This window comes from Ictalurus furcatus, chromosome 26, assembly GCF_023375685.1.
Source record: "Ictalurus furcatus strain D&B chromosome 26, Billie_1.0, whole genome shotgun sequence".
Taxonomy (NCBI): domain Eukaryota; kingdom Metazoa; phylum Chordata; class Actinopteri; order Siluriformes; family Ictaluridae; genus Ictalurus; species Ictalurus furcatus.
In genome coordinates, this window is record NC_071280.1 from 3,497,724 (window position 1) to 3,513,421 (window position 15,698).

Below are 15,698 nucleotides of genomic sequence, written 5' to 3' on the forward strand. Positions count from 1 at the left end.
AACTCCCTACCCATTAACAGGAAGGGAAACTTGTTTCTCAGGGTGCCTAGAGAGTTTCATTTTATACGTCTGGTGTTTATTGTCCTTGTTGATGTGTGTGAGCCACTATTAGCTGCTAGCTGATACCGATGTTCTTTGTAAATGGCTTTATATGCTTATATGAGATGCCATTAAATCCGCCGCTCACATTTACATTAGCGGTGTAGGCTAACGAGGCTTTAACGACGGCAGACAGAAAAACGCCAGCTGGACAATGAGGACGATAAACCAGAGATAAATCTGTTTACAGTGTGAGATAGACGTCTCAGAAATAATGCACTCTCGCACTGTTCCAACTAATGGCACGTGAGTCAAAACATGTCTGAAGGCTAAAGCTAATCTCTAGCTGATTGTGAGTTCCACTACTAGTTTCAGGACTCCTATATATTATCCTCAGCTAGTTGGAAGTGTATCAAATTAGTGTAAAGGATTTGAGTCAACATCATCACTCTTGAATCTACTTCACCAGCCCAGATACTTACCTAGAAGACTTTGCTGTAGTCTGTCCTCTTTTTTCCCCCAAAATGGTGGATGGTACTGTTCATATATGTTAAACACCTAATATCTGTACACAACAGATGAGGAAGCTATATATCTTTCATTGGTAAGCTATTAGCATGGTCACTAGCATGCTAACTACTTAATAAACTAACTAGTTATCATGCTAGCTTAGTAGTTAGCTAGCTAGTAAGCCGACTTGACTTTGTCCATAGTTCAAAGGAAAAAATACAAACACAGATATGGTTTCAGCTAGGAGCGGAACTGAGCAAAATGGCTCTGAGAGTAAGGGGCGGAGACAGAGTTGCACATCCTGTCTCTCTTTCTCTCCTCGTTTTTCTTCTTCTTCAAATATTTTCTCTCTCTCCCTCTTCCACCTTTCTTCTACAGTTTGGTGCAGATGTCTGATTCTGTACCTGATTTCTAACCAATTTGCAATTTGGATCATTAAGCTCCACTGACTTAAGTTTTGAGCTCATTTGCATAATAAAATGCGAAACCTACTTTTGGGAACTAGAGATTTATAAATAATATGGCCAAAACACATCAATCAATTCTATCAAGTCGGAGGATGATTTTCTCAAACAGCTGTAACTCATGATTGGTTGCATGTATTCGCATGGGTCATATGTAGGAAGCGTGATCATACGTAGGGGGTGGAGCTAAGTTCAGATAACTGTTTCTCAGGAAGTCAGAAATATGGTCTACTGCATCTTTGCACCGATCAGTAAGAGGATTTCTGATAATGATCAGATTTTTTAAAAAATAATAAATAAATAAATAAAATGTCCCCGCTTCAGCCAATCAGCTTTCAGCAAGTATCTGACAAGGTTAACATTGAACTATTGTCATGAAACTTGAAAGATAGGTCCCTCTAGGGAAACTCTAGTAAACGATTCACTAAAATTGGCCACAAGGGGGCCCTATTCATGTTTTTGCTCATAACAACAAGCATATTGTATCTCTTGTAAAACGAGGTTGGCAGTGGTAAAAATACGTCTTTTGGACCATTTAGCCCCACCCACTCAAATTGAATATAATTTGCATAATAGTCGTACAAATGTATTTTCACAAAATTGATGTCCAGTTACTCAGAGTATGAGCCTCAATAATTATCAAAATCATATTGAGATTTGTAAACAACATGGCCACCACATGCCAGCAATCCTAGTGAGGGCGGAGATTATTTTAGCACTGGCCACATGGATTCACACTAACCTTGAAAGGGATGTTTAATACCAGGTTCTGAGGAGGTCTGAAACGTTGGGGTGGTCATCGACTGAGGAGAGAAATAAGTTCAAATAGGTGTTGCTCAGGAGATGCAAGTCCAATCTAGCTGTAAATAGCTGTGCTACTCTGTGATTGGATTTTTACTCATGATTAGGTTACTTCAAAAACATCGCTGCCATCTTTTCGATTGTTCTATGGTGACGATTTTTGTGACGAGTGCTTGCACCCCGCAGATCGCTGTATGTGGCTATATTTCTCTCAGATTCTTTTTCTCTTGTGTTTAATAAATGAGCAGTGTGAGATAAACACAGAAGCGAAGAATGAATGAGGAAGCAATGAAGTGTGTGTGTGTGCGTGTTTGACTCATTATCATCATCATACTGTAATAAGAGAAGATCTGATCTCTCTATCGTTTATATTAGTTAGCCAGTTAGCCTCACAGGGTGCTAAAGGACTAAGACTGCTGTGTTTCATTTCAAAACACAACACAAACTGCATGCGCTTTGCAAACTAATGAGATTTTTAGTTACTGTTGTTTATTTTTTTTACTTTACTCTGTCTGAAAGGCCAACATGGGATTAGTTATGCTAACAGATACACTAACTCAGTGTGACTATTACAAAATAATAATTGGAAACAAATATGAATAATAAATAGGATAATTGTAAGGTTAGGTGAATAAATACTGATAAAAAAAAAAAAAGAACACTTTTAATGCTGCCACATTGTGTGTGTGTGTGTGTGTGTGTGTGTGTATGTGTGTGTGTGTGTGTGTGTGGTTCACTCTCAGGCAGGAACACAGTGTGTGTGGGTGTGTTACCACAGGACGTGATGGTGTGTGTGTGTGTGTGTGAGTGAGTGAGTGTGTGCGTTAGCACAGATCTGACCCCTCAGTGCGAGATCGTTCTGTTCCCCATGAATAATAAATCAGTCGCTGCCTTCAAAGCCGAAAGCTAAACTCGCACCTGCAAAGCTAACACTGCTAATCACACAAGCAGCTAACATTTTCTCTCACTGCGTTCGAAAACAGTCGTGATTTTGTGAACAGCTTTATTCTCAATATGGCGGAGCCTGTGGGTGTTCTGTTAGCACTTGGTGCTAAGTGTAAGTACAGTGTAAGCACAGTGTAATTAGTTGTTCTTAGGTGTTTTTTTTTTTTTTTTTAATTTAACAACACATCTGAGGTAAATGTTGATATTCGGGATAATTCCATCTGATTTCCACTGTAACAGCTCCTTTCCATTGTCTTAAAAAGTCTGTGTGTATTAAGATATCTTAAGCTCAGTGTCCATATAGTTGCATAGCAACAGTGTTAACTACTTGACAGTAATAACCTGTAATGTGTTAAACCCAAGTTCACTCATCTTCTATGAATGTAACATGATCCAGCTTTACTCAGTATATAATGCTAACATTTATCTCATTTATTCTTTCTGTTGTTCTTGTTTTTTTACTCTTTCTTTATTTCAATTTCTTTAAAAAAAAAATCTCCATCTTCTCTATCTATCTTTTCTTTTTTCCTCCCCTTTAAATATTTCTTTCTTTCTTTCATCTTTGTGTAATTATTATTTTCTTTTTCAACTTTGTCTCCCTCCAATCCTTCACTTTTTCACCTCTTCATTGTCCTTCTTTTTTTGTATTCATTTTTTTTCTCCATCCATCCCTTTAACTCTTTTTTTTTCTTTCACTTTTTTCTTGCTTCTTTTTTATTTCTCATACTATTCTTTTTATTATTATTATTATTATTAGTCATTTTTCTTTAATGATTCCTTTTTTCATCTTTGTCTTCCTCTGGCTTTTGTTTTTCACCTCTCAATCGTTTCGTTTTTTATTCTCCATTCTATCTTTTCTTTATCTGTTGTTTCTTTTACCGTTTATCTTTATTTCTTTCTATCTATTTCCTCTTCTCTCTCTCTCTCTCTCTCTCTCTCTCTCTCTCTCATTCTTTCCTTCTCTTTTGTCCCTCCATCCTATTTTCACCTGTCCAGGCTTATCTCCTTTTTTCCCCATACCCCAATCCTACCTTTCTTCTCCATCCCTCCCTCCCTTCTTTTTTATTTCTCCATTTTCTCATTCTATATATTTTTCTTTAAATATTAATTTTTAATTTGTCATCCTTTTCCACTTCTGGTCTTTTTCTTTTTTTCATTCCCCATCCTATCTTTTCTTTATCTATTTTCTTTCTTTCTTTCCTTCTTACTACTCCACCTTTATTTTTTTTCCTTTTTTCATCCCCATATCTTTTTCTCCATCCATCCTTTACTTCCTTTTCCTTTAGTATTTTTTTTTTAATTCTTAGCTTGCTTTATTTCATGCTTTTTATTTGATGAATTCTTTTTTCCTTTATTTTTTTTCTTCTGTTTTCTTCCCATCCTATCATTTCCCCATTCACCCCTTTATGTGTTTATCTCTTACATTTTTCCTTGCTTCCTTTTGGACTTTATTTTAGTTAGTTAGTTTCTTTCTTAACTCTGAATGATGATGGGGAAATTCCCTGAGCTACGTATTGCGTACTTCAGCACGGTTAAAGCCTTTGCCCAGGTGCGCGAGCCTTGGAGACAGATGGATAAAGAGGGAACGACGTTAGAGGCGTCAGTCGTTTTGAGTTTCATCACTGGAAGTGAAAAGACAAGTGTCACCCGGTTCATGGGTGTCGTCGTGTGAAAATAGACGGCGAGACGCTGCAACGTGAGGAGCGTCTGACATGAAGAAAAATGTCAGGCAGGCATGACGGGCCGGTTAGCGATGTGCTAAGTCATGTCCCTATTCCAGGACGTGCCGTTGCTGCTCCGTAAATGTCCCCGGCTACAATTTCAAAGGCAGCAAAGTCGTAAATCGAATTTTATTTATCGTGGTGCAGCCGAGATGCTTTTTCTCCCTGGCAGTTATGAGAGAAGGCTAACGGCCGCTAACTCATCACCTGTTCCTGCTCAGTTGTTTTTTTTTTTTTGGGTGGGGGTGGGTAAACTTGTTGAATAATCTAATACGTTTATAATAATACATTTATCATTTATAATAATATATAGCCTATACACATCCTTACTTATGTCTTTACTTACTATTATGCCATAAAGACCTTATTAGCTCAATATATCGTTGCACTAATATTAGCCTTCCATATTTATTAAATTATAATTAGACTTCATTAGTTTAATATTAGTCGATTATTATCATATTCGTTTAACAGTCTATCTGGCTTGATATTATCTTCTTCCATTTTTAATACGTCTCATTTAATTTATTATATCAACAATAGCTCAAGGAACGTTCGATCAAAATTCTCTTCAGTGATATTAGCTTCATTAGCTCGATAACGCCTGATGCGCTTATTTATGAGTTGAGGACTTTATTAGGTCACGTTTAGCTTAAAAGACTTTTTAAAATCAGCTTAGGACCTTATTAGCTTAATACTAGCTTTAGACCTGATTAGCTCATTTGATGAATCTTATCTTAGCACCTAATTAGTGTAATATTTCATAATGAGATTACGGCTTAATCAGTTTTGATAAGCAGCATTTGATGATGTTGGTTTGATTTGGAACACAGCCAGTGTTTAGAGATGTTCGAGTCTTCAAAACAACTACAGTATAGAGAGCATTTCTAGGCTTTCATGCACTGAGCACTAGTGTGAAATGTTTCCTGCAGTGCCACACACACACACACACACACACACACACACACGTATCACGCCGTGTAAATCCACAATTAGCCAGATACACTTCACTCTAATCTAAAACAGTGTGAGGGAACCGGATTACCTGTCTCGCATGTGGATCCTGCAGATAATAAAGCGCCTGGTCTCGCGTTTGCCTAAAGACCTTTAACTTTCACACTCACCTCTGCAGCGCTAAGGGGGGATAAATTAACCAAAATAAATCCAGTGTAGGTTCGAGTACATTTACGAAACTGAGTTTAGCTGTGTGAGAGAGAAAATATCATTTTTGTGAAAAGAAAAAGAAAAACAAAGTGGCCTCAGGCTGCACTAGTGCTGTACTGCTTTAATGCCACTTTATGGTTTATAGTGCATTCGGCGTGTATCAGAATTACGGTAATTACACGACAGAGCCATTCATCTTTTCCGCCTTCTCCGTTTCTATGGCAACACACAGCACATCAACACGGACATTAAAGAAGAGTGATATAGTAATACACTAAACGTTAATGTAACTTCTTTGATCATGAAAAGGAATTTTTCAAGGCCAGACTTCAGCATTAGTTAAGTGCCACAGTGCATTAAACAGAGGTGTAAATACTCCCAATACTCAATAAGTCAAGGCTCTAAATCGTACTTTCTAGATTTCGTTGTCTTATTTACTTATTTAACAAGACATCTGTAACGTAGAAAGATGTCTGCGAAGTGTCACATACAGCAGCCCGGAAAACTCCTCGTTAAGGCTGGAATTTTTACAAGAGGAAAGAATGGGCTGTGTGGCAATTCTCCACTTATTAATTCCAGTTCAATAATAATAATAATAAAAAGAAGAAGAAGAAAAAGAAGAATGACAGACAGATACATATATATATATACATACATTATATATAATATATATATAATGTATGTGTGTATATATAATATTTGTATATTTATATATACAGAAAGACACACAGTTTTCTATATGGATAGACAGTTATTTAAATAGATAGATATATACACACACACACACACACACACAAAGACAGACAGACAGTTATCAATGTAGACAGACAGACACAGGCAGACAAATAGACAGACAGTTATATATACAGACAGATGGACAGAGTTACGTAAATAGACAGACATACAGATAGACAGAGTTATATAAACAGAAAGACATATAGACAAAGACAGACAGTTATCTATATGGATAGACAGACGGTTATTTAAACAGACAGACAGACAGACAGAGATATATATATATATATATATATATATATATATATATATATATATATATATATATATATATATATATATATATCTCACACACACAAATGCAGACAGACAGTTATCAATGTAGACAGACAAATAGACAGACAGTTATATATACAGACAGATAGACAGAGTTACATAAACAGACAGATAGACAGAGTTATATAAACAGAAAGACAGATATATATATATATATAGACAAAGACAGACATTTATCTATATAGATAGACCTATACCTACCTACCTACCTACCTACCGACCAACCACTAATTGCAACAACAGACATTTGTTGTGGAGATTCTTAGATGTGGCCAGTGGTTTTGGGACCCCAGGGAAAACACACACCCCCCCCAGCACGGGTGTAATTTATCCTTGTTAGTGCAGTGTGTGTGTGTCAGATGACCCTCACACTTAGTGCCCTTCTAATTTGGAGTCTGTATTTTAATATGTGTGTGAAACATGAGTGTGTTTATTTATTCACATTGACGCTCATTTGTCTCTCTCTCACTCGCTCCCCGCCTGTCTCTCTATCTGTCTCTCTCTCTCTCTCTCCGTCTGTCTCTCTCAGAAGAGTAGCAGCACCTAGTGGCCCTGTGCATGTGTGTGTGTGCACCATTCATAAATAACACCTCTTACTGTATAGTATGATGTTTTTGGCATATTTTAGATTAGTATGATGTTTTTGCTGATTCAAACAGAGACCCTCTGAACAACCGAGCAGCAATGTTCAATGAGCAAATTCACTCTGGGCCGAACGATTCACTGATTCAATGTTTCTGTCACTGAATGTGAGAGGGATGAATTTCTGTCAAGTTTGTAAGATTTGCTGATCCAAACCATGACCCACCAAATGTTCAATGAACGAATCACTGTCATGACCAAAAGATTCACTGATTCAACATCTGACCTGCTGAAATACAAAGCAGTGAATCGTTTGTCCATGAGTGAATGATTCAGTGATTCAGACACTGACTTGCTGAATGTGAAAGGAATGATTCTCCACCATGACCAAAAGTTTCACTGATTCTGTGAACAGAACAAATCGCAGTGATGACCAAAGGATTCACTGATTCAAATTCTGATTCTCTGAATGCAGGCGAAGTGAATCTTGATCTTGACAGAAAGATTCACTGATTCAAATAATGATTCCCGGAATTCAAGAGAAGCGGATCCTGATCGCAGATTCATACTCTGAACAAGTGAGGAGTGAATCTGACTCTAACATGGACCTACTGAATGTAAAATTAACAAATCTCAATCCAGTGAATTTCAGAGATGCAAATCCTAGACATGAATGAAAGATTCACTGATTCAAACACTGATCCACTCACGGTGAGAGGAGTGAATCATGGTCATGATGGACAGATTCACTGATTCAAACTCTGACCTGCTGAGTGTGAAAGGGATGATTCTCCATCATGACCAAAAGATTCACTGATTCAAATGATAATAATAAGAAGAACACTAGTGGAGCGAATCTTGGTTGTGACTGAAAGATTAGCTAATACAAACTTTTGATTGGGATTCATACACATCCTAAAAATGTGAATCGTCGGATTAAGATGCATCTGTCTGACTGTCTGTCTCTCTATATCTGTCTGTCTGCCCATCTGTCTGTAGGTGATTGACATTAAAGAGAAGCTGAAGCAGGCGAAGAGGTTCTGGACATCACTGCCTGATGTGATCTGTTCTAAAGACAATGTGATAGAACCGAGCAGTGAGCAGTGCTGGAACAGTCACACTAAAGGAAGGCAAGATACATTCTCTGACACATGCACATATACACAGCGTGAAGGGCTTGTCGACTTTAAACTATGGACCGTGTGTGTGTGTGTGTGTTTAAACCTGCACTAGAAAAGAAAAGGAAAAAAGAAAAGGTCCTGTTTCTTGTCTGTGTGATGGATTTGCCAAGGGGAAGGGTGTAGGATGTAGGGTGTAGGGCGTGGAGTTCGTTTTCAGTTGGAATGGAATTTGGGTCACCTTGATCCCTTCAGAATCACTGAGAGGTGAATCATGTTCTGAATGTGAACTCTGGAGTATGTTTACTGTCCCAAACCACCTCAATACAGTAATAAATGGGTCTAAATAACACCAGACCACTTATAGATACCATAGAGGACATACATTATTAAGTAGTAGTAGTAGTAGTAGTGTGATGGTTTGGGACACAGCCACAGGAAGGGACTGTTTGTCAGAATTATTTTCTTAGCTAGCTACAGTAGTGTCCCTTTACTTTGTCTAATTGAAACTACTATGAAAGATCATCATGTCCCCTCAGACATGTTGGTAAATGAATAAGAGAAAAAAAAAAATCCACATAAAAACGAAGCCATAATTACACTTAGTATTAACTGCTAACTCAACTTACTGGATTGGGTAATAATGAGAAAATGTCAGAGTTGCACCAAAAATCAAAGAAATTCTACCCCAAGATTGGACCAGTGATGTGGAATCTTCTAGAAAACTCATGAATGTTGAACATTTAGCCAATTAGAGTCAGATCAAGGGATGTAAACTTCCTGTAACAATTAGATAGCTTAAAAACAAAACAGTCCTTTCTTTTTTTCTTTCTTTCTTTTTAAAGACAAGGTAATGACAATGTGACAGGAGAAATGAGACAGAACCAACCGGAATATCAACATTTACCACAGATGTGTTGGTAAATGAAAAGAAAAAGCCTACATATGGCTAATTTTACGCTATTAGCATGGCCTGCTAGCACATCTAGCCATAATGCAGCTGCTGTGTTCGAGTGTTACGCAGTGTCCCTGTTATATTTCACTGAATCGCCTGTCTCTGTCCTTGATACGGTCTCTAAGTCTATCTCTTTATCTCTTTCAATGCAATTCCAGATAACTTTATTGGCACGACTATCAAAAACAATATTCCTGAAGGATAAGAGAAGTAAATACAATCAAGCGTTTGATCTGAACTGTTTATTTCGCTCTTTATTTCAATCTCAGTTCAATTCCCAACACTATAAGTGTTAAAAATAATGTGTCTCCATCTCAATTGAATCCCTGAATGCTTTTTATGAAGACGATATTATCCAATTTAAAAAGAAAAAAAGAACGCTTTAAGATGATCAACCGTTCGTAATGAACTGGATCGAATAGTTTCTTTCTCTCCATGTCTATCGCCCTGTCCCTGTCTCCCCCTCTATCTCCAGATAGCCTGATTGACCTACAGTAACCAGTGAGTACAGTACTGATAAAGTTTCAACAATTTAGGCTATAATGATATGAAGGAGTGAGTTTGATTGCCTCTCGTCTCAGTTCAGTTGCGGAAAGCTTTATTGATATAGTCATTGCAAACAATGCTTCCGTTTTATGACCGTAATAAAGAAGGAGAAAAACAGCTGTTTCAGGATGGAATGAAGGAATGGACTCTGTTTATTCAGTTCAATTCAAATTCCATAAAAAACTTTATTGACCTGGCTATTGAGAACAATATTGCCAGAATGGCGCAAAATAAGGTTTTGCTGAAGGGTTTAATTGTTTTTAATTTCATTGAATTGCCTTTGCCCGTCTCTCTCTCCTTCTGTCTCTCCATCACACTGCCAGCCTGTCTTCCTATGATCAGTTGCTTTCCATCAGTCAGCCATCTTGGCATCTTTCCATTTGTTCTCTCATCACCAGATGGAGCAAATAGAAATCAAACTGTTTCATCTGTCGCTCCCTCTCACAACAGGAATAAACACTGAGCCAAATGGCAGTGTACAGACGTGTCAACATGCCTGTGTGTGATTATTAGTGTGTGTGAGTTTGAATAGGGCGTGTTTTACAGATTCCAAAGAAGGAGGATGAGGAGATTCTCCATGTCTGGTATTCAGTGCATGCATGGGCTGTGTCCCAAATCCAAACCTAAATGCACTAAATAGTGCACCTAAATAGTCCACCCCTTCTGGAACATACTAGTTAGCAAGCTAGGTAAGCATTTAGCAGCCTTAGTGAAGCGTTAACCGATTACTGTGACAACTCTCTGCTGCACGCGGCTGCATCCCAAACCGCTGTATTATTTCAACTTAGTCAGCTACTACAGCTGATTGTAGTTAGTGTGGTATTTTGGCTTACTCGGTATGTGGTTTTGAACCCAAGTCTATGTTTAGAATTCAGTCACGTAGTGTCTTCTCTGTCCCATCTCTGGATACAGTAACAATGGGCTGCTATCTGTGGTTCCATCTTAAACCACCACATTAACAGTATACTGACTAAAATAGACTTTGGTGCAAATGGCATTAGCTAGCTAAGTGTTAAGCCACTAACAGCTATTCAGGATCTCTGGATACTTCTCAAATTGCAAAATAAGTGGTTATGGACTGACTGTTTAGGGGTTAGGGGAAAGGTGTCGATTGAAATCTTTTAAATTGTGTACGCTTTAGAATTTGTTCTTCGGGGTGTTTAGGATTTAGGAGATAAAAGTTCAAGGGATAGGGATTCATTTTTAAGGATATTGGGTTTAGGTGTTCAGTGTTTGTAGGTTAAGTGTTTAGGGGCTAAATGAAGTTGTTTCCTGTGATTTTCAGGTGTTTCCTCAGTGTTTAGGGGTTAAGTAAAGATGTTTCCTGTTTGTTTGTTTTTTTTTTTTTTCAGGTGTTTACTTAACCGCTAAACACCTAGGAAATGCCTGCAGAAGACAGGAAACATCTTTACTTAACCCCTAAACACTGAGGAAACACCTGCAAAAGACAGGAAACAACTCTACTTAACCCGTAAACACCAAGGAAACAACTGAAAAAAACAAAACAGGAAACATATTTACTTTACCCTTAAACACCAAGGAAACACCAGCAAAAGACAGGAAACAGCTTTACTGAACCCCTAAACGCCAAGGAAACAACTCTACGTAACCACTAAACACCAAGGAAACACCCACAGAAGACAGGAAACAACTTTACTTAACCCCTAAACACTGAAAAAATACCTGCAAAAGACAGGACAGAGCTCTACTTAACCGCTAAACAGGAAAGTTGTTCCCTGTCTTTTGCAGGTTTTCTTGGTGTTTAGGGGTTACGTAAAGTTGTTCGCTGTAGTGTGCTCATATTTTTTCCAGTGTTCAGGGGTTAAGTAAAGTTGTTTCCTTGTATATGCAGTTATTTTCCTTGGTGTTTAGATGTTAATTACAGTAATTTCGTCAGTGTTTAGGTTTTAAGTACAGTTGCTTCCATTTTTTTGGCAGGTGTTTCCTTGGTGTTTAGGAGTTAAGTAAAGTTGTTTCCTATCATGTGCAGCTATTTTCTTGCTGTTCAGAGGTTAAGTATAGTCATTTCCTGTGTGCTATATTTTCCCAGGATTTAGAAGTTAAGTATAGTTGTTTCCTATGATGTGCAGGTATTTTCTCAATGTTGTATTGTTAAGTAAAGTTGTTTCCTGACTTTTGCAGGTTTTTCCTTATGTTTAGGGGTTAAGTAAAGCTGGTTCCTGTTGTGTGAAGGTATTTCCCAAGTGGTTAGGGGTTAAGTGAAGTTATTTTCTGCTGTGTACTCATATTTCCCCAGTGTTTAGAGGTTAAATAAAGTTGATTCCTATGATGTTCAGGTATTTTCACAGTGTTTTGGTGTTAAGTATAGTTGTTTCCTGTCTTTTGCAGGTGTTCTTTTGATGTTTAGGGGTTAAGTGAAGTTGTTTCCTGTGGTGTGCAGGTATTTCCTTGGTGCTTAGGGGTTTATTAAAATGACTCCTCTCATGAACAGGTATTTGCTCAGTCTTTAGGGGTTGAGTAAAGCTGTTTCTTGCTGTGTGCAGGTATTTGCTCAGTCTTTAGGGGTTGAGTAAAGCTGTTTCTTGCTGTGTGCAGGTATTTGCTCAGTCTTTAGGGGTTGAGTAAAGCTGTTTCTTGCTGTGTGCAGGTATTTGCTCAGTCTTTAGGGGTTGAGTAAAGCTGTTTCTTGTTGTGTGCAGGTATTTGCTCAGTCTTTAGGGGTTGAGTAAAGCTGTTTCTTGCTGTGTGCAGGTATTTGCTCAGTCTTTAGGGGTTGAGTAAAGCTGTTTCTTGCTGTGTGCAGGTATTTGCTCAGTCTTTAGGGGTTGAGTAAAGCTGTTTCTTGCTGTGTGCAGGTATTTGCTCAGTCTTTAGAGGTTAAGTAAAGCTGTTTCCGGTAACATGTAGATATTTCCAGAGTGTTTCGGGGTTAAATAAAGCAGTTTTCTGTTATGTGCAGTTATTTCTTTGGTATTTAGAGGTGAAGTAAAATTATTCTTGTCATCAGCATTAAGGGTTAATTAAAGATGTGTCTTATGATATGTAGGTATTTTCCCCAGCTGTTTAGGAAAGCTGCTTTCTCTGAACTGTATGTAAGTCCTCTCATATTCACAATTCAGTGTGCTACAGGTATTTCCTCAGTACTTATGGGCTAAGTGAAATCGTTTCCTGTGATATCTAGGTATTTCCCCAGGTGTTTAGGGGTTAATAAAATTCTTCTTTGGTGTCTAGGGGTTAAATTAAGTTGTTTCCTGTCATTTGCAGGTATTTCCCAGAGGTTGTGAAAGATGGCCTGACCAATCAGCTGAGTAATCCAGAGGTGGATATTGACATCACCCGCCCAGACACCTTCATCCGGCAGCAGATAATGGCTCTGAGAGTGATGACCAACAAACTGCGCAGTGCCTACAACGGCAACGACATCTCCTTCCAGGACTCCAGTAACATGCACTACTTTTTCCCTTCGGCATCACAAAGATAGCTCATTTTTATGTTAGCAGATTTACTACAATGCTAGTTTGTTTTAACCTGTTTAAGAAAATAATACACTGCGTGCAGATATAGTACAATGCTGGTTAATGCTCGTTACAGGGTTAGCATGTTCACTATAATAATAGTTTGAGCGATAGCCCTGTTTACCATAATGCTACTTCCTGCATTAGCCTGTTTGTTAGATTGTTACTATAATGCTAGTACTCTAGCTTGATTTTTTCACAACGCTAGTTTGTTGTTTACTAAAAAAACGGATCTTATATTAGCCTGCATGGTATAATGCTCAAAATTTAATGCAGATGATTTTGAGTTCTGAGTTAATTCGAGCAAATAAACACACATGCACTGGAGTGGAGCAAAAATCTGGTAAATTTCAGAGGGACTGTTAGCAAACATTAGTTAGTTAATTGAATAAAGCAGCAGCGAGACAGGGTTTGGTGTGAGTAACAGTTCCTCCATTTTGTATTCCGATCCTCTAGTTTGCCGCACTTGCTGTGAAGCTTCCGGAATTTTCCTTGTATCCCTAGTCCTTTCACATTCAAATGAGCTGACATTTTCACCAGGCATATTTTATTCTCATTCAGTCCGACCACTAATTTAGACTTGCAAAGGCAATTTTGCTACTTCGACGTGAGCTTAACTGCAGTGTCAGTGGGGGATTCTGGGCAGAAAATCCTCTGATCTTGAGCCAATCCAATGACCCAGAATGTGTTTTCTCTCTGTACTAGTGTGGGCGGAGAGGGAAAAGCGTAAAATACTCCTGCACTTTAATCAGCAGCTCTGTGAACTGGACAGATGAAGTGAGTTCTCAGTGGGGACTTCCTGAGACTGAACTACGTTTAATTCTTTCCCTCGCTATGAAAAAAAATAATTTCATCTTTACAGGCCTACAACTGTTCCATGCAAAAAAAATTCAGTCCTCACACTGCTCCTTCATATTATTATTATTATTAGTCTTCTTTTCAACATTTTTAGAGAATGTTGATGCATTTGTGTTTGGCGCTGCCTCATTACTAACCCCAGTTGTTTTTTTTTTCAGGTGATGAGGTCAGTGGTTCTGGCAGCGGAAGCGGCTACACCACTGAGTTCGAGTTCACGGTCACAGAGGCGCCAGCAGTGGGGGCGGGGCGTCAAGACCAGGCCACGCCTCTAAGACCTGCATCTGATAAAGCCACGCCTCTTAAACCTCCTTCTGACACGGCGGCGCCCCTTCTCGTCTCACCAATCACTTTAATGGTGGTCACGTTGCTTCAGTTCTGGTGGAGATAATGGCTGGATAGGGAGTGGACACTTTATGATGCAGCTTAGCTCCTCCCACAATGTTAGCCCCACCCCCCCCATGGGGTTTTACGATGGAAAGCATGAGGATTGACACCCAAAGGACAGATAGTGAGCTAAAGAGAGAGCGAGAGAAGGCAAAATTTCTGCACCCTGCTTGTTTCCAAAGAGCAGCTTCATCCTCAAATGACACCTTTTTTTGCTCTCGTTCCTTCAAAAAAAGACAAAAAAAAAGACAAAAAAAAAAGACAGAGGAATGCTGCAGCACGTTCCTCAGATCCCTTTCAGTGAAGCACCAGGATAAAAAAAATATATATATATATACATACATACATACATACATATATATATATATATATATATATATATATATATATATATATATATAAAGAAGAATCTATTTTTGTTTGTGTTTTTTTTATATCCACTGCGCAAGACGAGAACCTCAAAAAAAGAGAGATATCTATATAAGATGCAGAGTCATCTCTTCCAAATCCATCACAAAGGAACAGAGACATGAGCAGGAGGAACGATAAAAAGATTTTTTTTTTTTTTAAAGTATAAATCATATTTGCTTCTGTGCACCACTGTGAATGCATGACATCATATCTCATCCGTCATTTTTCTTTTTCTTATGCGTTATCTTCTTTCAGTCCGTTCATATTTTAAATAAGATAGAGAGAAATTATTAGAGGAATTTTCTATCACTTTACATGAAGGACACCACATATCAGCGTTGTAACACTCGTAAAGTAAACATTAAACAAAGTCTTTACCGCTAATGTCAGTATTTGCTAACTTGTGTACGATTTCTACATTAGTCTAATCACTCGTATCAGACTCGATGTAAACATGAATATAAATGGCCAAACTGGAAATCTATTGGAAACTATTAGAATTTTATGGCCAAATTAGCATATAAACTCTTACAAATAAAAACATTAACTTCTGTTTAAAGAAAGGTCCATTAAAGGGATAAACTACTACAATACAAATCCCTGGACACACGGGCAAAGAACTATAAAACAACACTAACAAATCGCCAAACTAC

General features: G+C 38.0%; 1 protein-coding gene across 1 annotated transcript in view; it reads left to right on the forward strand.

Annotated features, from left to right (window-relative positions):
• The window catches only part of gpc6a (glypican 6a), a 188,821-nt gene extending 173,901 nt beyond the window's left edge, over positions 1-14,920 (forward strand). Inside the window, exons 7-9 of the mRNA XM_053615044.1 lie at positions 8,297-8,427; positions 13,142-13,317; positions 14,409-14,920. Of these exons, the coding sequence (XP_053471019.1) occupies positions 8,297-8,427; positions 13,142-13,317; positions 14,409-14,638 (537 nt within the window). The 3' untranslated portion in view covers positions 14,639-14,920. The remainder of the gene's footprint in view (positions 1-8,296; positions 8,428-13,141; positions 13,318-14,408) is intronic.
• Positions 14,921-15,698: the final 778 nt, after the last annotated feature.